The sequence below is a fragment of the Elgaria multicarinata genome, chromosome 7, assembly GCF_023053635.1.
Source record: "Elgaria multicarinata webbii isolate HBS135686 ecotype San Diego chromosome 7, rElgMul1.1.pri, whole genome shotgun sequence".
Lineage (NCBI taxonomy): Eukaryota > Metazoa > Chordata > Lepidosauria > Squamata > Anguidae > Elgaria > Elgaria multicarinata.
In genome coordinates, this window is record NC_086177.1 from 84,435,717 (window position 1) to 84,457,719 (window position 22,003).

The 22,003-nt window shown below is 40.5% G+C and overlaps 2 protein-coding genes across 2 annotated transcripts in view; one reads left to right on the forward strand and one right to left on the reverse strand.

Moving 5' to 3' along the window:
• Positions 1-20,670, forward strand: CIBAR1 (CBY1 interacting BAR domain containing 1). Its single transcript, XM_063130952.1, has 8 exons — positions 1-59; positions 2,071-2,305; positions 3,394-3,462; positions 5,658-5,759; positions 14,258-14,362; positions 15,028-15,141; positions 17,073-17,192; positions 19,569-20,670. The coding sequence occupies exons 1-8, from the start codon at positions 28-30 to the stop codon at positions 19,668-19,670; spliced, it is 879 nt and encodes a 292-aa protein (XP_062987022.1). The 5' UTR covers positions 1-27; the 3' UTR covers positions 19,671-20,670.
• The window catches only part of RBM12B (RNA binding motif protein 12B), an 11,713-nt gene continuing 7,118 nt past the window's right edge, over positions 17,409-22,003 (reverse strand). Inside the window, exons 3-4 of the transcript XR_010025678.1 lie at positions 19,152-19,346; positions 17,409-18,181 (exon numbers count right to left, since the gene is read on the reverse strand). The gene's annotated coding sequence lies outside the window, so the exon portion shown is untranslated. The remainder of the gene's footprint in view (positions 18,182-19,151; positions 19,347-22,003) is intronic.

Sequence of the window (22,003 nt, forward strand, 5' to 3'; positions counted from 1 at the left end):
CCGCGGCTGCTCCTCGTCTCCGCCGCCATGTTGATGCTGGGCCGTGGGCTGGATCCCAGGTAACGGCCGGGCGACAGCGGGAGAGGAGCCCCAGGCCTGGGAGAGGGCGGGTTACTTCGTCGTCCCTTCGCTAGCTTCTTGGGCCCTCCTGGGGTGCGGGCCGTCAAGCGAGGGATCGCCGCTCTCCGGAGACGGGGCTGGGAGGCCCCATGAACGGGCATGCCGGGGGCGGCGGTGAGGCTCGTCTCAGGGACCTCGTGTAGCTTTGGAGCCATCGGGAGTTGGTAGAGGGAAGAGAGGGGCTAGGCCTGCTGCGGGGAGGTGGGGCTGGGATGGAAATCGGGGGTCGCTTTCGGCAACCACAAAAGAGGCACCCCAGCTCAGGCCTGCCTCTCGGAGCCATGGTGGCAAGCAACCCTTCAGTTGGTATAAAGCAGCCTTCCCCAACCTGGTGATCTCCAGGTGCTTTGGACTTCCAACTCCTATCAGCATGACTAGTGGTCAGGAATTCTGGCAGTGGTAATCCGAAACATCTGGAGGACCCCAGTTAGGGCAGGCTGCTGTTCACCCGCAAGGCAGAAGATGCTCTGCACGTGCTCAGTGGCCCTTTTCTTTGTTTATACTGAAAACAGATCCTGGGCTGTAGCAGAAATCCTGTCTTCACTTATTTGAGCTCAGTTCAGCTGTGAGGCTTCCGGGTCCTTTTTTTATTTCAGGGCACAAATTAAACCTTGTAGGAAGCATGGGTCCTTCCCAATCTTCTTCACTAGAATCCAACATTCGCCTGCCCAGGGGTGGATCTACACTACTGCTTTAAAGCGCTTTGAAAACTATATGCAGTGTATCCTGGGCCCCAACAGTTGTCAAAACTGTTATAAAGCGCTTTAAAGCAGTAGTGTCGATTCCTCCCCCCCCCCCCCCCGCCGTTTTAAGTTGTGTTTACCTCAAAGGAAGTTGACTGAAATGATCCTTAAAGTTGTGTTACCCTTCCTTCTCTTCCCCTTGTTTGATTGAATGGGAAAGGAATATCTGCTGTAGGTAATGATGTTTCAGAATTATACCAGTCTATTAGGCTTCCCAGTTGAAAATTCAGAGCTACTTTGCGTGCCACACTTTTCCTACACCTATTTGCTTTTGGTGTGTAGTGATCTTCTTACACATGGATTTGTGTGTATTGTTCACATTCCAGAGTTCAGCTTTGTTTTGGGTTTGGAACACCACACTCCATGGTGCTATCCAAAAGACAGGGAAGTTGGACTTGGGCTGTGTGCCAAGCTGTTTCCTCTGCTGTGTCCTCTCTCAGTAACTAAGAGTAAAATCCAACATAATTCCCGGTTAGAGTGGAAATGATACAGATTTGTTGAGCCGCCATATAGAGATTGAGAATAAATTTTACATAATAACCCAAATAAATTTAGGCCAGATTTTGAATATTGTGCTCTTCTGGAGTATAATCTGATATTTTAGAGGATTTTCACAAGTTATACAAAATATACCATTTTGTTTGAAATGTGTCAGTTAAGAACACATTTGTTGGAAATGTACCAGTTAAGAACATTCACAGAATGCAGAAGAGACCCAGTGTTAAATCTAGCCAATGTTAGATTTTTCCATTGAAGTACAGATACACACATATACAGACAGGGTTAGAAAGGTAAAGTAGATAGGGAGTTGAACTCAGTTAGATCAAGTTGGTCTGCTCAAATCCTCCTTTAGCATGAAGTTGGACACATGGTTATGAGAAAATCATGTTTTTTCAGCCTATGCTACCTCACAGGATTAGTAGGAAAGAAAAAAATAAAATGTTTCTATCTGTGCCACCCAGAGCTCCTTGAAAGGTGTCAGTTGTAAAAGGGCCCTCATTAATGTTTTACATTAACATTTTGTGTTTACAGATTTTGTTGGCCACCCAACAAAAGCTCTTTACATATAAGACACATTTTAAAACTAAATATGGTTGTTTATTTGCTTCAAACGAACTGAGATTAAAGTAATTGCAGTAGTATTGTGAAATTGTTTATCCTATTGTCAATGTTGTCTGACTGTATTACTCTAACTTCTTTCTCTTAGGGACAATCAGACTAAACAAATACGAGAAGCTGTGTCAAATGTGGAAAAGCACTTTGGTGAATTGTGCCAAATATTTGCAGCATATGTACGAAAAACTGCCAGACTACGAGACAAAGCTGATCTTCTAGTAAATGAAATACATGCCTATGCAGCTACAGAAACACCAAATTTAAGGCTTGGATTGAAAAATTTTGCAGATGAATTTTCCAAACTTCAGGATTATCGCCAGGCAGAGGTATACAATTAAGTCCATGCATTTTGTTGAGGAAAATGTCTTAAATTGTAAGCTCTTTCTTATTTGAAAATAATAGCTTCATGCACTTGATAAAAAGGGACTGGATCCAAAGCAAGTTAAGATGCAATCCTATGCACACTTGTTATGGAGCAAACAAAATAAATGCTGTAGACTTGGCAATTGCACATGCAGGTACAAATGACAGTGTTTTCAAAATGAGTATCTGCAGGGTCTACACAAACAAAATTTAGATCAATGGCAGTATGTAAATATTTTAAATACGATTATAGTATTTAAAATATTTTAATAGTACAATCCTGGCAAACTTGACAGGATTATGGAAACATGTTTTGATAAACGTGGGTGTTGTCTGATGCGTGCTCAAAAACAGGGAGTGTTGCAAATAATTTATGTGATGGTAATCTTACTCTTTCCTCTCTTACTTCTCTTCACACTGTTTGGTTCTTGTGTGCCTTTTTCTCAACATGTGCCTATGTTCAGCAGTGTTGAGATTAGCACACACACAGCAGGTTTCTCCCTTAGAAGATAGAACAGTTGCCAGGGCAATTGCTACTTAGAAAGGAAAGTAATGAACTGCACAGCTGACTTGAGGACCTAAAGAATGTTTCCAGTGATCAGGAGAAGAAACTTTGACTTTGCATAGATCCCAATAACATTTCCATAACTGTTTCTTCAGTCCTTCCACTTCTTATTTTTCATAATCATTTTATTATATATGAGGTGTTTACAAAGCACTGTAAAAAGAGTATAACAGACAAGCCCCTGCCATAACAGCTTATATAATCTAATAAACACAATGAGAGGTATTAATGGCCCAGAAAAAAACCCCTGAAAACTTCAGGAAAAAATAGGGGGTTGTGTTAGGGTAAGCTACATTGAACTTAATGAAAATTACTTCTGAGGAGAAATGTATAGGGTGTCTGTTAAAGTTTGTGCTATAAATGAGTTAACTGAGAAATCCAAAGTGGAGTTACGTGATGCATGATCCTCCATTTTCAAACTCTGCCAGCTCATTCTTGTCACCATCATTCTTGTTAACATTAAAATTATTTTAATTCTCTTTATAGGTGGAAAGACTTGAAGCCAAAGTAGTTGAACCTCTGAAATGTTATGGAACCATCATAAAACTTAAGAGAGTAGGTGATGGATTTTGTTTTCCATTGCATATTTAAGGTATTTTCTTTTTCAAGAAGATAGATCTCTAAGCAAGTTTAACTGATATTTCTGGTCTAAGGGAATTATATTTTCTTAGTAAGTAATCTTGGTACCTGCAAAGACGGTATGTAATATAATTGATTTTTTCATACATGAATACTTGAAATCAGAATCGTCCAATGAAGCTGAATAATAGGAGATTCTAGACAAAACAAGTGCATCCTTACTCAACAGCTGCATTAAGACGATTATACAAAAAAATCTTTGGTTCATGCATAAAGCCCCTTCACAGTGCAAGCAAACAAATCAGGAGGAGTTTAATTAACATAGTTTCCACAGCATCATTCAAACTTGTAAAGGTTGAGCAGCATAATAAAGTAACAAAGCCTATAAAAGATTAAAGCACTTTGGAAAAATAAAGATTTTGCCTGATGCTAAAACAATATATTGGGCCACAGCTAAAACTCTCTTTTCGTATTGAAGGAGACTTTTCCTATTGACTACTGAGAAGGTTCTGTCCTTGCTAGCAACCTGCTGGGACACCTGAAGAAGGCAGGTGTCCCAGCAAAATATAGGAATGTAGATATGAAGACAGGTGGTCCTTCAAATATTCTGATCCTAAGCCACGAAGGGCATTAAAGGTAAAAAGTACTTCAAATTGGCCCTGTAGTTATTGAAGTTCACTGCAAATGACACAATACAATGTGATAACTATCATACTCATTCCTGATTAATATTCTAGCAGCTGCAATCTGCATTTTCCAAATGACTTGATAATGCACCACTAGCTGTGCTCTTCTTATATTCTTAACATAAATTATCAGTCTCATTTAGAATAGTCTTACGGTTAGCAGCAAACCTGTTTAAATTCTAAAACTGAGCTAGTGTTTTTTTTAACTTAAGGCAAATAATTTTGAAAGCTGTAAGTGCTTCCACTCTTACAGCTATTATGGGTGGTGTGCTTATGGGACAAATAGTTTGCTTCAGGGAATTCCTTTAATTGGGTTGGAATTATTAACTGACTTAGGATGAAATCTTATGCATGTTTAAACAGAAAGAAATCCTACAATTTATTTATTTATTTAAAACATTTGTATCCCGCCTTATATCACTAGGATCTCGGGGTGGCGTACAGGTAAAACCATACAATATAAAAATAAATATACACAGCTAAAAACAAATTAAACCATTAATCAAGTTAAAACCAATATATAATTTAAAAACAGTTAAAACAATGTGCAAGCCAGGTGAATTTAACATTAAAGGCTTTATTAAAAAGCCATGTTTTTGCTTGGTGCCAGAATAGAGTCAGCATTGGTGCCAATCGGGCCTCCAAGGGGAGGGCATTCCAGAGTCGGGGAGTTCCTAGCATGCCCCAGCCAGCATGGGTATCTGGAAGGATGCTGGAAGTTGTAGGACTTTTTCTCTTAAAACATGCATAGGATTACACCTATAAGAGCAGTGCTCATCCGCCATTAGTCCATCTACTCCCTTATGAATCTGGAGGTTCCATATTGCCAATATGATTAATAACTATTGAGAGATCCATCTTTCATTACTCAGATAGTGCATACAGATCCTAAAACAGTAGCAGCTCTGGATTTCTGTCTATTTAAATTATTGCTTCCCTTGCGCTTTTATTGAACTATATCCATCTTTTTCTTAATAGTAAATATTGCCATTCAGAATACAGAATTTTTTAAAAAAGGAAAAACTGTATTCTACCTTTCATTGCCTGTTAAACAGATAAATGGTTTAAAAAATCAACTTTTTCTTTTATTTCTTTTACTTCTTCCTGTATGTTAAACATATGAATTGGCCTTTAATGTACATTACTTGTATTTAGGCATTACAAATTCTCATTGTAGGAGTTTACTTGTTACGTGATATCTGAGAAAGCTGATCTCTCCTGTGTTAAGCCAAGAATCAAACTAATTAAATTTTACCTAGTGGCATTTCTTAAAGATTGGAGGAAAGTGGCAGGAGTCTTTGATTCCAATGCCTAATCTGGCCCTGATCAATCGTCTAAAGGTATGCCCTGATATTGTACAAAACTGAACACTACCAGTGTTTGTAAAAGTGATTTGACTTGTAGATTAGTTATCAAGAACTTAAATGAGCAGAAACCTGTTTTTAAATACCTTGTATTTGAAAGTGTATATAAATATAATTGCAGGAGGATCTCAAAATAACTTTAACAGCAAAGAACCGAGAAGCAAAACAGTTGTCTCAGCTTGAAAGGACACGCCAACGAAATCCATCTGATCGGCACATTATTGTATCCTTTACACACAACTATTTAACAGCTCTAAAATAAGTTATTTGTAGTAGATCACTTGCCACGGTTGTTGGGTGTATAAAATGCCTCCCTAGAGCAATTTTTCCACCCATTGTCTCCCTAAATTGATTGACAGCTATACTGGCAAATTAGCAAGTTCTTCACTAATGAGGCCTATGAGAGGAAGATAAGTCATTTTCTATGCTTCTTACATTGTTATAGATTCATGATTTACTAAAACTAATCTTAATTTCCATGAATGCCTAGTACAGAATGGAAACCATTAAATTATATTATGTAAACATGACTCACAAGCAGTATTAGCATTTTCCATAACTTTGTATTTTTTCCTCAATTGCTAACTTCAGTCACAGGTGGGTCTTACTATTAAAGATGCAATACCAGAACATAACCTGCCATTGAAAAATATTCTTTTGGGATTGGGTTTGTTTGGTGGTTTTTTGTTGTTGTTATTGCATATTTCTGAAAAGCAGACAGTATCCCATTTGTAACTCACTGTAACTGATGTTCATTGTAATTAACTGCCATAATGCAAACAGGCAGGTATCAGATGTTTACAGCTGCTCTTCATTAAAAACGAAGTTCAGCAATTCATGCACTTTTCTGGTGAAACAAGGCTTGAGAAAGTAGGGACTGAAACTGATTCCATTCACATATTGCTTCAGGCAGGAGTGGACAAATTGTGGCCTTCCAGATGTTGTTGGATTGCAACTCCCATCAGCCCTAGCCAACAATGAGGGCTGATGGGAATTGCAATACATTATCATCTGAAGAGTCACAGGTTGACCCATCTCTATCTTAAGGAATGCAAACAATGTCAGCTTGTTTAACTTTGAAAATTTTCTCTTATGAATACAGAAAAAATGTGAATTCAGAGCACAATCCTATGCCTGTTTAGTAGGGATGTGCTCCGCTCCGATTAGGAGCGTAGAAGCAGTAGCGGATTGGCCTGCTCCGCCTTACCCAGAGGCGGAGTAGGAGCGGACCGCGGACCCCCTAGAAGCAAGGCGAAGAGAAGCGACCATTTTTCGGAGCTCCGAGTTCAGTCGGAGCGCTCCGGTCGCCATCTTGAAAACATTTCGCCATAGGATTGCATTGCGGCAAATAATCGCGCATAACTACGTTGTTTTTGAAGCTATCGTTCTGGAAATTCTTGTGCACAGAGAGTCGTGGATGGGGGTCATTTTGAGACCACTCTCACCTCTCTGCGTGCTGTGGTTCACGTGCAATATTTTTTTAAAAATCGGGTCAACCGCGGGGCTCAAACTGCGTTTCGGCTTTTCGCCCATAGGATTGCATTGAGGGAAAGAATCGGGGATAACTGGGGGGGGGGTTTAAGCTATCGTTCTGAAAATTCTTGTGCACAGAGAGTCGTGGATGGGGGTCATTTTGAGACCACTCTCAACTTTCTGCGTGCTGTGGTTCACGTGCAATATTTTTTTAAAAATCGGGTCAACCGCAGGGCTCAAACGGCGTTTCGGCTTTTCGCCCATAGGATTGCATTGAGGGAAAGAATCGGGGATAACTGGGGGGGGGTTTAAGCTATCGTTCTGAAAATTCTTGTGCACAGAGAGTCGTGGATGGGGGTCATTTTGAGACCACTCTCAACTTTCTGCGTGCTGTGGTTCACGTGCAATATTTTTTTAAAAATCGGGGTTTGGGTTTTTTTTTTTTATTATTATTATTATTTTGGAAGCGATGACAGGCACATTCAACTCCCAATCCTGATGAGAATTCATCTCCTCAGAAAGCATCCTCCTCCAATCCCAGCGTTGGAGGGGGGACTAAGGCAGACCCACCCTGAGAACTTTCTGTTTTGTGTCTCTTTGTGGGTTGGCGTTCGTGGAGGGAACACTTACTTAGCTAGTGCTCCTGCTTTGGAGATAGATTAATTTAATATAGGTTTAGTTTGGCGCGTGTGTGTGTTTGTTTGCTTCTTTCTGACTTGTAGCTTAGTTTGCCCTGTGTTTTCCCCTTACTTTGATTTAATATAAACTTTATTTTTGAATTTTGGAGTGTGTGGTTGGGTTGGTTGCCCCCCCCTTCCCTGTATTAAAGCCTGACTGTTCTGCTTTTGTGAAAGCTTTCTTTTGAAAGCATACACACACTTTTTGTCCCATTTCCCTACATTTATATTCTTAAACATATTTTATTATATTCTTTCACATAGTCCATTAGTATATATTCTCATACATATTATATTAGTATTCATATTTTGTTCTTCTTATAGTAGTGGTTGGTTCTTTTTCCCCCTCCCCTCTCTTAAATCCTGATTGTGTTTCCTTCTATCTTCTATATACCAAATATACCAAAAAAATTGGATTCTCTTTTTCTTCTCTGTGTAACTTCGACGGAGTGGGCTGCTTTTGTCAAGTTCAACAGGCAGCCACAGATTGAGCATTTTGGGGAAAGCATACGCACACCATTTCCCTATTCTTAAACATATTATTATATTCTTTGACATAGTCTTAGTAGTCTATTAGTATACATTCTCATACATATTAGTAGTAGTATTCATATTTTGTTCTTCTTATAGTAGTGGTTGTCCCATTTCTTGTCCCATTTCCCTACATTTATTAGTAATATTCTAAAACATATTATTATATTCTTGTAGATATTCTTAGTAGTATATTCTCATACATATTAGTAGTAGTATATTTTATTGTTCTTGTCCCATTTCCCTACATTTAAACATATTATATTCTTCTTATACATATTCTTAGTAGTACCTTATACATAGTATTAGTAGTATTAATATTTTGTTAGTCATCATGAAAAGAGAAAGCAGGCGTGCTGAAAGCAGCAAGGCTCAGTCTGCCAGCAGGGCTTCCTCTCCTCCTGTGAAACTCAAACGGGCAACTCCTTGGCTGACTGCTCCAAAACAGAAGCAGGACAAGCAGCAGGCAGAGCCACTCTCTTCTGCAACTTGTGCCCGGCGTTCTCTTTTTGAGGGTGGGAATGGGAAAAGTGCCCGTTTGCAAGAGGCACGTGGCAGCAGTGCCATTAGAGGAGGAGGAGTATCCCCAACTCCTTCATTCTCCTTTCAGCCCACGAGCCCGCTGATGGACCTAGACGAGGTCCTCAGCACAGTGGAGGGGGGGGAGGAGGAGGAGGCGGTGGGCCTCCAGGATGTGGGGGCTGAGGAGGAGCAGCAGCAGGCCGAGGCTCTCTCCCCAGTCTCATCCCACACCCCTGTTTCTGTGGCAACACCAGAGAGCTCAGGCGGGCAATTGGTGGTGTCACCACAGAAACGAAAGACAAGCATCGTGTGGGACCACTTTGAGTTGGGAGCGGATCCCCGCTTTGCTGTCTGTCGCCACTGCAAACTCAGCCTAAGCAGGGGTTCATCGACAGGGCATTATGGAACCAGCAGCATGAAGATGCATCTTCATAGGCAGCACCAGGCGATCTTGCTGGGGAAAGAGGCGGGCAAGGCGACTGGTTCCAGGGGAAAGCCGAAGGCTGCTGCTGGCACTGCCACTCTAAGCTCTCCATCTCCCATCCCCACAAGGGTTAGGCAGGCAACCCTGCAGGACATGGGGTGGGGGAAGTATTGACCCACAAGATGGCGTTTTCCAATGCCCACCCAGGGTGCTACTGTGTTGGGGCATCTGCCGGGACTGACTCCTCCCCAATACTAGATCTATGACATGTCACTCTGCCTGCCCCTCTGCTAGCCTGTCCTCCTCGGTGACCGACTCGCTGGGATGGTTTGCGTTTGCAATGCGTGACTAACTGCAATGCTGGCTTAGAAACCAGCCATCACTTCCTTGTGCCCCCAGAAATGCCCGCAGCCTGCCTGCCTGCCTGCCCGCCTCCCCCGGGGTGCTGCTGTGGTGGGGCATCTGCCAGGACTGACTCCTCGCCTACTCTGCCTGCCTCTCTGCCCGCCTGGTGCCTGGTTTGCTCCCAATCGTCCTCCTCTGTGCCCCTCAAGGCGTAACTGCTGGCTTAGAAAGAAACAACCAGCCATCTTTGCCTCACTTTGCGCCCACTTATGGGTTGGTTTGCTATGCGTTAGTGCTCAAGCCATCCTTGCGGCACTACAATGCATGCTGCCTGCCTGCTTTCCATTGATGGTGCTATATAAATAAATAATAATAATAATAATAATTCTCCCCTTCCCGCCTTGCAGCGATGGTGTATGTGTCTTGCTTTGACTCAGGGGAGAAGTCCTTCCTGCGCTCACTTAGACTTTATCAAATTCAATAATCCCTTTTTCAAATGTGCCAGAAGATTTAGGGTTATCTCGTGGCATGTTGGGATTGCCTTGGAACTGGCCCCATTGAGCTGTCTGCAATTGCAACTTTAAATCCCTGACATACTGGAGTGTTCAAATTTCAAAAGTTCCCCTAACATCAGGGGATGATGGGATTGCCTTGAAACTTGGTGTCCATGGGGACACATGGGTAAGCTGTCATGGGACCAAAGGATAGGTTTCTAACGTGCAAATTGACGTAGTTGTAGAATGGGACTTGATTTGGGGTGAGTTAAAAAGTTTAAGCCGCGCCAAAAATCAGGGGATGATGGGATTTGCTTGCAACTTGGCGTGCATGTGGACACATGGATAAGCTCTCCTGGTGCCGAGTTTGAGGTTTCTAACATGCAAATTGACGGAGCTATCCCAAGGGGTGTGAATGGGGTGCCCGATTTTCATAAATTCCCCAAAAATCAGGGGATGATGGGATTGCCTTGAAACTTGGCGTGCATGTGGACACGTGGATAAGCTATCATGGTGCTGAGTTTGAGGTTTCTAACGTGCAAATTGACGTAGTTGTAGAATGGGACAATTTGGGGTGAGTTAAGCCATGCCAAAAATCAGGGGATGATGGGATTTGCTTGCAACTTGGCGTGCATGTGGACACATGGATAAGCTCTCCTGGTGCCGAGTTTGAGGTTTCTAACATGCAAATTGACGGAGCTATCCCAAGGGGTGTGAATGGGGTGCCCGATTTTCATAAATTCCCCAAAAATCAGGGGATGATGGGATTGCCTTGAAACTTGGCGTGCATGTGGACACGTGGATAAGCTATCATGGTGCTGAGTTTGAGGTTTCTAACGTGCAAATTGACGGAGCTATCTAAAGGGGTGTGAATTAGGGTTATGGGAGGTGCGTTAGAGGGTAGAGCCGCGCCAAAAATCAGGGGATGATGGGATTTGCTTGCAACTTGGCGTGCATGTGGACACATGGATAAGCTGCCCTGGTGCCGAGTTTGAGGTTTGTAACATGCAAATTGACGGAGCTATCCCAAGGGGTGTGAATGGGGTGCCCGATTTTCAAAAATTCGCCAAAAATCAGGGGATGATGGGATTGCCTTGAAACTTGGCGTGTGTGTGTATACGCCCATGAGGTGTCATGGTGCCAAACGTGAGGTTTCTAACTTCAACGGAAAAAAAGTTGTTTACTTTTTTAGCTTTCAATGCAAGCCTATGGGGGGGCAAAAACGGAGCTCCGGATCCGATCCGGAGCTCCGAGCGGAGCGGAGCGGAAGTGGGCGGAGCGGGGGCGGGGCGGAGCGACCCGCTCCGAAAAATGGCGGATCTGCAAGTGAAGCGGAGCGGGGGGTCCGTGCACACCCCTACTGTTTAGACAGAAAAAAGTCCTATAACTCCTAGCATTTCCCAGCCAACATGGCTGGCTGGGGAATGTTAGGAATTGTAGGACTTCGGTTTAAACTTGTATAGGATTGTCCCCTTAATGTTAGAAAAGCACTCTTAAGAGACTTTCACTTATTTACAATATTTGTATACCTGCCTCTGGAGGTCAGACAGGCTCCAACCTTGTACTCCTTTCGGCGCCTCCTGAAAACATCTTTATTCCAAGAAGCCTTTCTTTAACATGCAGCCTTGGATTTCTGTATTGTTGTTTTTTGCTTCTTTTTAAATTTTGTTTTAACTGTTTTATTCTGTTTTTATTTTCATTTTACCTTGTACACTGCTCCGAAATTTTTTCAATGAGGAGCGGTATATAAATATTCTAAATAAATAAAATAATAAATAAATACCACATCCAAAGATTTCAGAGTGGTGAACAGCAGAATAACAACACAATGTTAATATTTTTAAAAAGAAATAGAAACAGAGTTCTGATAAAACAGTTTTGATAAACCACAGCCAAACACGCAAGGCAGGCTTTTTCAGGAGGCAGCACGTTGGCACCTGCCTGACCTCCAAAGGCAGGGAATTCCATAGGAAGGGGGCCACCACATTGAAGACTCTTCTCCTGGTGGACTCCCATCAGGTCATAGGTCCATGTGGAACCACCAGGAGTATTACAGTGATCAGGCAGGTTGGTAAGGAAGAAGGCACTCTGTTATCCCAGTCCCAAGTTGTTTAGGGCTTTGTACACAATTATTATTATTATTATTATTATTATTATTATTATTATTATTAGAATGTAAGCCTATGCGGCAGTCTTGCTATTTATTGTTTTACTCTGTACAGCACCATGTACATTAATGGTGCTATATAAATAAATAATAATAATAATAAAAAATTAAACCTGGCCCAGTGGCGAATATGCAGCCACGTCCTCTCTGATGGTATAAGAGAGTACTGTAGTGAATGTCTTTGAAAAGCCACAATAAAATATGCATTGCATACTCAGGTTTTCAAAACTAAAAATTTATGTTCTGTACATTCATGACAACCCTGACCTATCCAATGGTAATCCCTGTATACACTAACCCTCTTTCTTGATTTCCTTATCTTTCCCCAAAATAACTGTCCCTCAGTTCATTATAATCACATCAGCCATGTTTTGAATACCTTTGTAATAATTTGTCACTTTCAGCATCAGCTTCTCCAAGTTTATATCTCTCCCTAATTTTCATAGAATGCTAGAGTTGGACGAGGCCTATAAGGCCATTGAGTCCAACCCCCTGTTCAGTGCACGAATCCACCTTAAAGCATCCCTGACAGATGGCTGTCCAGCTGCATCAATTGGTTCCATTGTCGCACTGCTCTAACAGGATGCTTTTCCTGGTGTCCAGCTGGAATCTGGCTTCCTGCCCCTTAAGCCCATTATTCCGTGTCCTGCACTTTATTTTTCCTAGGTGTAGAACTTGGCATTTATCACAATTTTTATTCTGTTGTTTTCAGCCCAGTGCTCCAACCTATCAAGATCACTTTGAAGTTGGTTTTTTTCTTCCAGAGTATTTGCTATCCCACCCAATTCTGTGTTCTGCAAGTTTAATAAGCATTACCTGCACTTCCTATCATTCTTCTTTGGGCATGTCTACACCACAAGGTGTAGAGGGAGGGGAGGAGAATTGCAGACTTACCTGCTTCTGCAATCCTCCCCCAGTGTCTTGACGGCCATGTGACGTCCAGGAAGGAAAGGACATCGTGGCCACCTTTTTTTTCGACAACAGGAGAAGGAGTGCAATTGTGCTCCTCCAGAAAAGTATGGGATTTTTTTTTAAAAAAATGAACCCGCTCACCACCAATGGGCACAGTGTCCGTTTTAAGAACCCCACTACTCGCAGAGAGGGACTACGCAAAACCATGGAAAAATCAGGTTTTCCGCAGTCCCAGATATCCCAGGGAAAGTCCTTGGTCGTCCCAGGTTGCCCCCAGGATCCCCTGTGCATCATTTAGACGTACAGGGATGACCCTGGGATATAGAGCTGGTGTAGACATTTTCTTCTGACATGCCACACTTCTATCAACCTTCTTATTTCCTTATCTCACTCTGGTCTGTGTGCCTTCATTTATTCCTTTCTCTATGTAACCTTAATTTCTGTCAAACTAACTGCCCATCTTCCTCCTAATCTTGCTTCCAGTCTTTTCAGGACCCATCCATGTTTCAGCTTTGAACTGTATACTAGCAGTTACTCTTCTGTGCAGCTACTTGTCTATTAAGATAATTTAACACTAATAATTTTTTCCGTGCTTCCACTTTCTGTACTTAACAGGCTTCCAGGACAGATATTGCCTTTCAATTAATGATCATATATGGAGTAGTTGAGTCATACACACATAATCCAACACATTAAATTTAATAAATTGCATTTACTGAATGTGTTAACCCAGAACAAATAGATGTGATCCTTTGCATTTTTTTAGGGTGCAATCATATGCATGTTTAGACAGAACAAGTCCTACAAATTCCAAGCACTGGAATTGTAGCACTTTTTTCTGTCTAAACTTGTACAGGATTGCACCCTAAAACTGTCCATTAGACAAATATTGTCATTACGGTTACCTCCATTGTATCTTCCACACTATTGCCATAAGAACACAGTTCAGAGTCCTCTCCAATAATAAAACTTTAGAGTAGCCATAGCTTTGATTGTGTTCCATAAGACCTGTTACGTTTTCTGAATCTTGGAAATGTAGATGCTGATTAATACTGTTCGTTAGGAGCTATGGCTGTAATAGCTTGTGCACTTCCACGGTAGCCTAATACAATCTAAATAAAAAGTTACAGGATAACATCTATTTGAGGAATAATTTATCATTATTTACATTTTAAGGCTGAAAGTGAATTACAAAGAGCTTCACTGGATGCTAGTCGAACAAGTCGACAGTTGCAGGAAACCATCGACAACTTTGAAAAACAAAAAATAAAAGATATAAAGGTGGGTATGTAATTTTAGTATAATGCATCAACCTCAAAATTATTCAGAGACTAAGAAATTATTCAGACCATTTCTTTAATGGAAACAGAAGGGCTCTTCACATGAACCACTCCACACATTGAATGAACATGCTAAGGGAGTTGCAGGGCCACATGGACTAGCCTCCTCACATGTAAGAGCTCCCATATACATCTATGAACATTGTCAGTGAAGGAGGAGGCAGCATGCAATTCTGGCAGTGGGTGAGCTATCTCGTGGGCAAACCACTACATGTTTACTTAAAGTGTGGAGGGGTTGATGTGTAGACAAAATGAGATGCCAGTTCATACCCCAAAGCTCCAAAATGACAGTGGTATTCGGAATTGAGGATTTTTAGATATTCAGGGTGCACAGTTCATTAAACTAGCACAACTTGAGTCACAACTCTGGTTTATTGAGGGAAAGACAAGCCAATATTCTGGGTTCAGACATAAAACGTAAGAGATGGAGCATCCCAGGTTTGTTTTGCAGCTCTTGCTGGGAGAATGCTGGGAGCATGCTGGCTCACTCACAATAACTCAGGGTTGGTTTTTTTAAAAAAAGTTATGCACGTTTTTGTCTGGCATTAGGCTAGACAGAGAAATTGATATATGTATATAACACTTTTTACCTTAATTTGTTTTTAGGACATATTTTCAGAATTTATAACAATTGAAATGTTATTCCATGGAAAAGCCTTAGAGGTTTACACTGCTGCCTTCCAAAATATACAAAATATTGATGAGAATGAAGACTTAGAGGTAAGACAGGAGATTGATCTCATATAGTTATATTTAACAGGTTTTTATAAAACTTCCATGGCAACAGTTCAAACTGAAATTTCTACAGTCAATTACACACAGTATTTAATGCAGAGTTTTTCTAGTTCTATTATTGGTATATCTACTGATCACGGAGGATCAATGTATTCTGTCATGATAAACAAAAGCTTGCATTAGTGATTAAGATATAAATTGCCTATACAAGAGCATTTTAAAAGTAAAGGTAAAATCCAACATTGAATGAGCAGACATCAACTTATTCAACAGAACTTACCTTTCCCCCTCTAAACCTACTCCAGAGCATCCCCTAATCTTCTGGAACAAATTTGGGGGAGGGGGGAGGAATCCATCCCACCAAAGAAATCAGTTTTGTAGAAAAGAGGTACCCATGGGATATAACCTACAAAATTAAAAATGAGTATTTGCACATCTTGCTAGAGATTTTTCAAGAAAAATTTCAGATGTGATTCCTGAGAAGATGTGAGAGATTTTTGTTTTATCTCAGACTTGTTTTTATTGAATAATGGTCATTCCTCTAGCACAAAGCTTCTACTGCTTGGAGAAACCATATTCATCCTTGTGCAAGCGTCAAATCCAGTAATTTGAATGTTATTATATGGCACATAAAATGGTTTTGAGTTTTTTAAAATTACAGTTAAATGGATGCCTATACCTGCAATGATGGTGTTTGGAATAAGCATGAAAACCAAAGCTATTGTGTTTAAGTCTTTTTCCCAATTTGTAGAAATTTTATTTGTTAATGTACCCAATGTCTGGGATCCAGCAGCATACTATGCTCAGCTCCATTAATTGCTTTTGACTCCGTAAGAGAGACAAACTACTTTTTAAAACCAGGCTAGCTGTTTTTCTCTTCAGCAGTGGAAATTGGAAGCTCTGGATGTACACATTTTTCTACCTGGCATGCATATATTGGGTTGGACCCCAACTTCATTCCCACCAGTGGGAGCATTCCCCAAGTGAAGTTCTGCTCTGGGAATGCTCCCACCAGCAAAAAATACGAATTTTGCCAATACCCTCCTTTCCCTGAAGCCACTTTCACGGTCAGAAAATCTGCTCCAGAGGGTTGGGGGACCCACTAGTAGAGCTTTTTGTCAGTTGCAACTGGCTGCAGTCGGAAGGGGGAATCAGCAAAAGTCACCTCCTCTCCCTGGGACCATTATTGCTGGATCAAATTCCTTCCATTTGCAGAACACTGAAGGTGCTTCCGGATGAGGCTTTTATGGTGCCATCACCGTGCCTCATTCATAATTTGTGGGGGCTGCAGGCATTGTCTTCCTCACATAGCCCTCCTGTGTTTTGCATTGCTGCTTCTCTCTTTTTCCTTACCAAGGAAAATCTGTCAAATAAACAAAAGATGGAATAGCTGCACAGTGCCTTCTGCTGTTCGTACTAAGGGCCCTCAGTCTGGAAGCACTCGTAGTCTGTCTCCAGAGTACTGGGTACTTGGGTGCAGAACTACTAGGATTTACACCAGTGTCCAGTTGGCCTTAAAAGGAATCTTCGCATAAAACTGAAAGCATTTGAGCTAACCCAAGTATGCCCAAGAAATCCTGGGGTCTCTGTACAGTACCTTTTTCTTAAGGCACACTATAAATATTGTCCTGGTGGACAAGCTTCCATACAAGACAGCTTGTCCTCCATAACTGATCATCCTTTATAAAATATAGCTTCAGGAGAATGCTGAATGTATTCTGGGTCACACTGTGTCCCAAGTGGAGCATCAGTGAAGCATAAGAGGCCTGGCCAGTGCCCCATATGAATGGTACGCAATTGCTGAGGTAGACATGCATTGATTCCTTAGGAAACAAATTGATAAAGGCCCACAGAAGGTAGAAAGTTGGAAAGTAGCAGTCTAATGTATATCATGAGCACTACCTTCTATTTAACAGGTGTTCCGGAGTTCACTTTATCCACAAGATCATCAGTCTCGTTTGGACATTGTTCGTGCAAATTCAAAATCTCCCCTCCAGAGAACTGGCTCATCCAAATCTTGTGCTGGAATAGTTCAGGTGGGATAGAAAGCTTGAATGTTTTCTTTAGCTAAATTCTAGGAAATGTTTCCAGAATAAAATGTTTTCCATTCCTCTCCTATATTTGTTTTGGGGGGTTTTGCTTGAATATCTGGACAAGTAATAAATGACTTACAAGACATGAAAATATACTGTATTTTCTGGCGTATAAGACTACTTTTTAACCCAGGAAAATCTTCTCAAAAGTTGGGGGTCGTCTTATACGCCCAGTCGTCTTATACGCCAGAAAATACAGTATATTTTTAAGTTAATTTTTGTCTATACTAGCTATGAAACTCTTTTCCATGTGTCATTAAACTTGTATTAGGGAGAATGTTGGAACTTAATTTAAGATTTCTATTTTGTGTGTTTCATCAAGTAGAACTCCCAAATATTGGTAAGGGTAGTATAGACATTGCACCAGTTGCATCCATATCCAGTACATTTTCTAACATCAGGATTAGAAGCCAACTTTAATGTTTAAAAATCTACAAGTTATGTTTGATATGATACAGGTCTCATTTAGGGGGCATCGGTTGTGGGTTTGTGACAAAGTCACCTTCATATGAAAACCATAGAACTCACACTGTCAAAGAGGCATCTTGAAAATCCAGCCTTAACTTTAGCATACTAACCTCTGAAAATATAGGGGGGAAATGGAGGTTTGTCAGAAGAAACAATACATCACGGCAGTGTTTCACAATATGTGGTGTCTAGCAAATATAGCAAGCTGTTTCTCTGAAAAACCCTTCCATCAACATCTGGCAGCTTTCCCTTCATGCTTTTTCTGAGCTCCCCACTGTTTTTCTGGAGTATCAGAGGCTTTTTATTAGTCAATGCCTGTTCACCAGCCCCACCTTTTCAGTCTCCTTCTGAGCCAGCTTGCAGCTGTAGTAAAGATCTTAATTGGTTTGACTGTGCAGGAGTTGCCCTGAACCTCGGTATTTTTCTCTTCTTGATGGATGCCTTGTCTGGGTCCAGTAAGCTACCTATAAGAGGTTTGGTTTTAGTTGGGGTTCAGGCTATCCCTGCTGCATAGGGAAACCCATCATACCAGCAAACGCATTGGCATTTCACTAGAGGTTACTTATGCTAGTGCAACATAATTTGCATGACTGATACTGTTGAAAAGGATGCTGTCCATTCTTTCCACTCTCTTGCCAAATCCAGTTATGGAAGATCCAATGACATCTGGCTCATGCTTAAGATAACTACAGTAACAAGGCCACCAAAATGCAGCTTGGTTCAAGGCCCCAAATCCCCCCAAACTCTTCTGAGGTCATGTCAAAGCTCTAGCTTATTTATTTTATTTATTTATTTATTTATTACATTTTTATACCGCCCAATAGCCGAAGCTCTCTGGGCGGTTCACAAAAATTAAAACCACAGTAAAACACCCAACAGTTTAAAACACAATTACTAGCTGGCTTAGCATCTAGGAAAAGTTGGGTTTCCATGTAGATGCTTCAGGAACTAAGACAACTACTATAATTGGTTTTGATTGATCAATGTTTTAAATAAAAATTTACAAGGTATTCTTGCATCTCTCTTTTCCAATAGTTATTTACTTTCACATAACTTCAATATAGCACTACTGTAATGCGCCTACCGCTACATCAGTGGGGACTAAACAACTTTTGTTCTTCTCTGCTTTGTCATACTCTGGAGTATGGGTGATGCTACATTTGAAAGGGCAATTTACCCCAATTATTTCTGCCCATAAATACTTTCCTCCCACTTAAAGCATTTGCAGTATCTTTTTTTCATTCAACCCAGCAACAGTGGCAATAGTGGTAGAAGCACATCCATTAGTATAAATGTTATGTGAATATAGCCTTATCAGTTGTGGGCAGTTTTTGTTTCTATGAAGCGCTGGAAATCCACAGAAAAAGTCAGCCAAGGACTGTATCCAGCACTGGGAAGGGCCAGAGCAAAAAACTGGACAAAGCCACACCTTACCCTCTTTTCAATCCTCATCCAGCTGGTGCTGAAAATCCTCTGGTCTTCCTGATGGAGCAGGGATGCCATGTGCCATATGAAATTCAGGCCCTTTCTACACCTAAGGGTTATCTCAGGAAAATGGAGGGATTGTCACTGCCTGCTCTCGGGATCCCATGTGTCATTTGGATGCACAGGAACAATCCAGGGATGATCCTGGGTAAAAAGGCAGGTGTAGAAATGGCCTCAGTCATAAGTCACAAATTCAGGCCCAAGGCACCCCACCACTGCCTTAAATGTTCTTGTAACAAACAATGCATCATTTTACAAAACCATTGTTTTAAATAAAGGAACTAGATATTTAAAATGCAAGCTAACTATTCTTCAATTCTAATTCAGTTTTCTTCATTGAAAATGATTTATTATATTCTATGGTAGCACATTTCCAGGAATCTGTTGAAAGACGAGGAGGAGGAAGAGGATGATGAAGAGGATGAAGATGAAGATGAGGAATTTGAAACCACCAAGGAAGAAAGATAGCTTTTGAGGCTAGAAAATGTTTTCCCCAAATTAAAATGTTTTTCATTGCATTGATTCTTGACATTAAAGTAAGACGTCATTAAGACCACCCATTAAAATTACAGTAAAAGACTATTTAGCCATTTAATGCAAAAAGGCATTTATTATCTCACCACTTTATGTTCTCTTAATGGTGTGAAATTTAAAGGTCTACTGAAAATGGATTATTTCAGGAGACACAAAATGGAAGTTGTGCCAGTTAGTTTAGTTCTGTATAAATATGTGAGGAGATTCAGTAAGTTTCATCTTTTGGAAGGGTTATATCCATTTCAGAATACATGCTATTCTTTTCATAGAATGTCTTCATAGAAAAGATGTATTTGCAACCATAAGGGGACCAAGTCTCTGGTTTAAGTAAATAGTGTAAGCCTCCAGAGCCTAGTAACCAAATTCATCTTCGTTCTCACAAGCTGTACAGATTGATTATGGAAGCAATTTTGCAGTTGGTGAAAATATCAACCCTACTTTGATCAGTACATAAGTTTATAATCCTAAAAAGCAGGGTATTGGAAAGATATTAGTCATAGATCATTCCCAACCTCATTCTCCAACATGTCATATACCCAAGGGTGCTAATGGAGGCTAGCATGCTCTTTCTGGTGGTCTTTTGTAATACCTGCTTCTCAATCTTTTAACTTAGTTGAATCTGCATCACATTTATTTGAAACAGACAATACAATTACTAATCTGTTCTCCAATCAGCTTCAATATACTAGTTGAAAGTGCCTTCAGCATTGCAAGACTTCTAATACACTTAGTTTTTATTTTATTTGTAATTCAGATATGGGCACAGTATTAAAGACAGCGAGATTCATGTTGGTGTATTTTCCTTGTAATATCAATTTCAGCATTAACTTTGTATTATCAGTATTATACAGACCAGTATTTCTGCATAAATTTCCGTTTAGCCTGAGGCTTTTAAGCCACTTAGAAATAATAATAAATTATCTTACATTAATAAGCATTCATAAAGTAGCACCTTTCCTTGGTCTGTGATGTTAAAAGCTTTTTTCAGACTAAGTGACAAATGTAAAGCATACCTCTAATGGAACTATACTGAACATGGGAGTTTAAAGGGAAAGCAAAAGCTTTGAGCAGAACAGTGGCCTCTTGATTTATAATCATCTCTGTAACATGCAGGATAAGTAAATGTTCCAATACCAGTCCGCTACCTAGAAATGCTTCCCTCCTTCCTTTCTCTCCACATAATCTAGAGAGCTATACAGAAATGTAAACACAATTGACAGTTCAGAAGTTTAAGCATCCATACCCATGGCGGCTAAATCAAAAGGTAATGTAGGTGTCTAAATAATACAAACCAAAACAGTGGTCTGCAATACAGCTCTATCTCCATAAATTAGTAGTATTAGAAAATTAGGTATTATAATTAAGTACAACCTTGAATGACCTTCCAGTTGTAGACAATTCCTCATTAAATTCACTACACTATGCTGCGAAGAGTTCAACGTCTTGCAATACCTTAAACAAGTTTGACAATTAAGCTTTGATAACACAATAAACTATATGCACATAAAGGGAGACTATTTTCTAAGATATTTTTTTTAAATTTGCATTTCAAAGAGATTCCCCACTGAAAGTAAAGACTGTCTCAACTAATTAGTGGAACAAGTATTATAAAAGCAACCACTTTAAATACAGTTTTAAAGAGAAATTTGTAATCAATATCAAGGTCTAAAAGTGCAAATGAAATGCCCACAAGGATGGTTAATTTACCTGGAAATGCAATACAATCTAGTAGAATACTAATAGAATATGAGTGGCAGGATTTTAGCAATCTTAATCTTCTTACACTGCCCCTTTAAGAGCAAGTTCCAAATAGGCTGCAATGAATTTTACAGCTCAAGACTGGAGGCGTTGATGTTTTCACAAGGAAAGACACCAGGAGGATACAGCAGAGAAAAATTTAGCAGCTATGTGCACTATTTCTTCTTGCGCATTTGGCAGAGACAAACTGGCAGGATTATTTACCTGCCCAGCATCAGTCCATGCCATAGGTGAAAGGGGAGAGAATTATCCTAATGCTTAAGCTATTCCCCAATCATTTTATGATCTGTTTGAAGACTACCAGTGTCGTAAATAGAGTCTTTATTACACTTTTGAGTTAAAGCTTATTTCTAGCTGCTGTCTCTTTGATGGAGTCAATGTACCATGGAGGTTTTGATGTGCCTCTTCCACAAGACCCGCTCACATCTGGCTTTTAGGAACTCTCTATACATTTGTAAAAGAAGCAATAGGTTAGCACTACCATTACTCTGAAATCTGGGAAGCATCTG

Excerpts from the sequence above, each read along its gene's own strand:
- CIBAR1 (XM_063130952.1), top strand. The coding sequence starts at position 28 with ATGTTGATGCTGGGCCGTGGGCTGGATCCCAG. Across the intron at positions 60-2,070 it reads GGCCGTGGGCTGGATCCCAG|GGACAATCAGACTAAACAAA; the intron begins GTAACGGCCGGG and ends TCTTTCTCTTAG. Across the intron at positions 3,463-5,657 it reads CCATCATAAAACTTAAGAGA|GAGGATCTCAAAATAACTTT; the intron begins GTAGGTGATGGA and ends ATATAATTGCAG.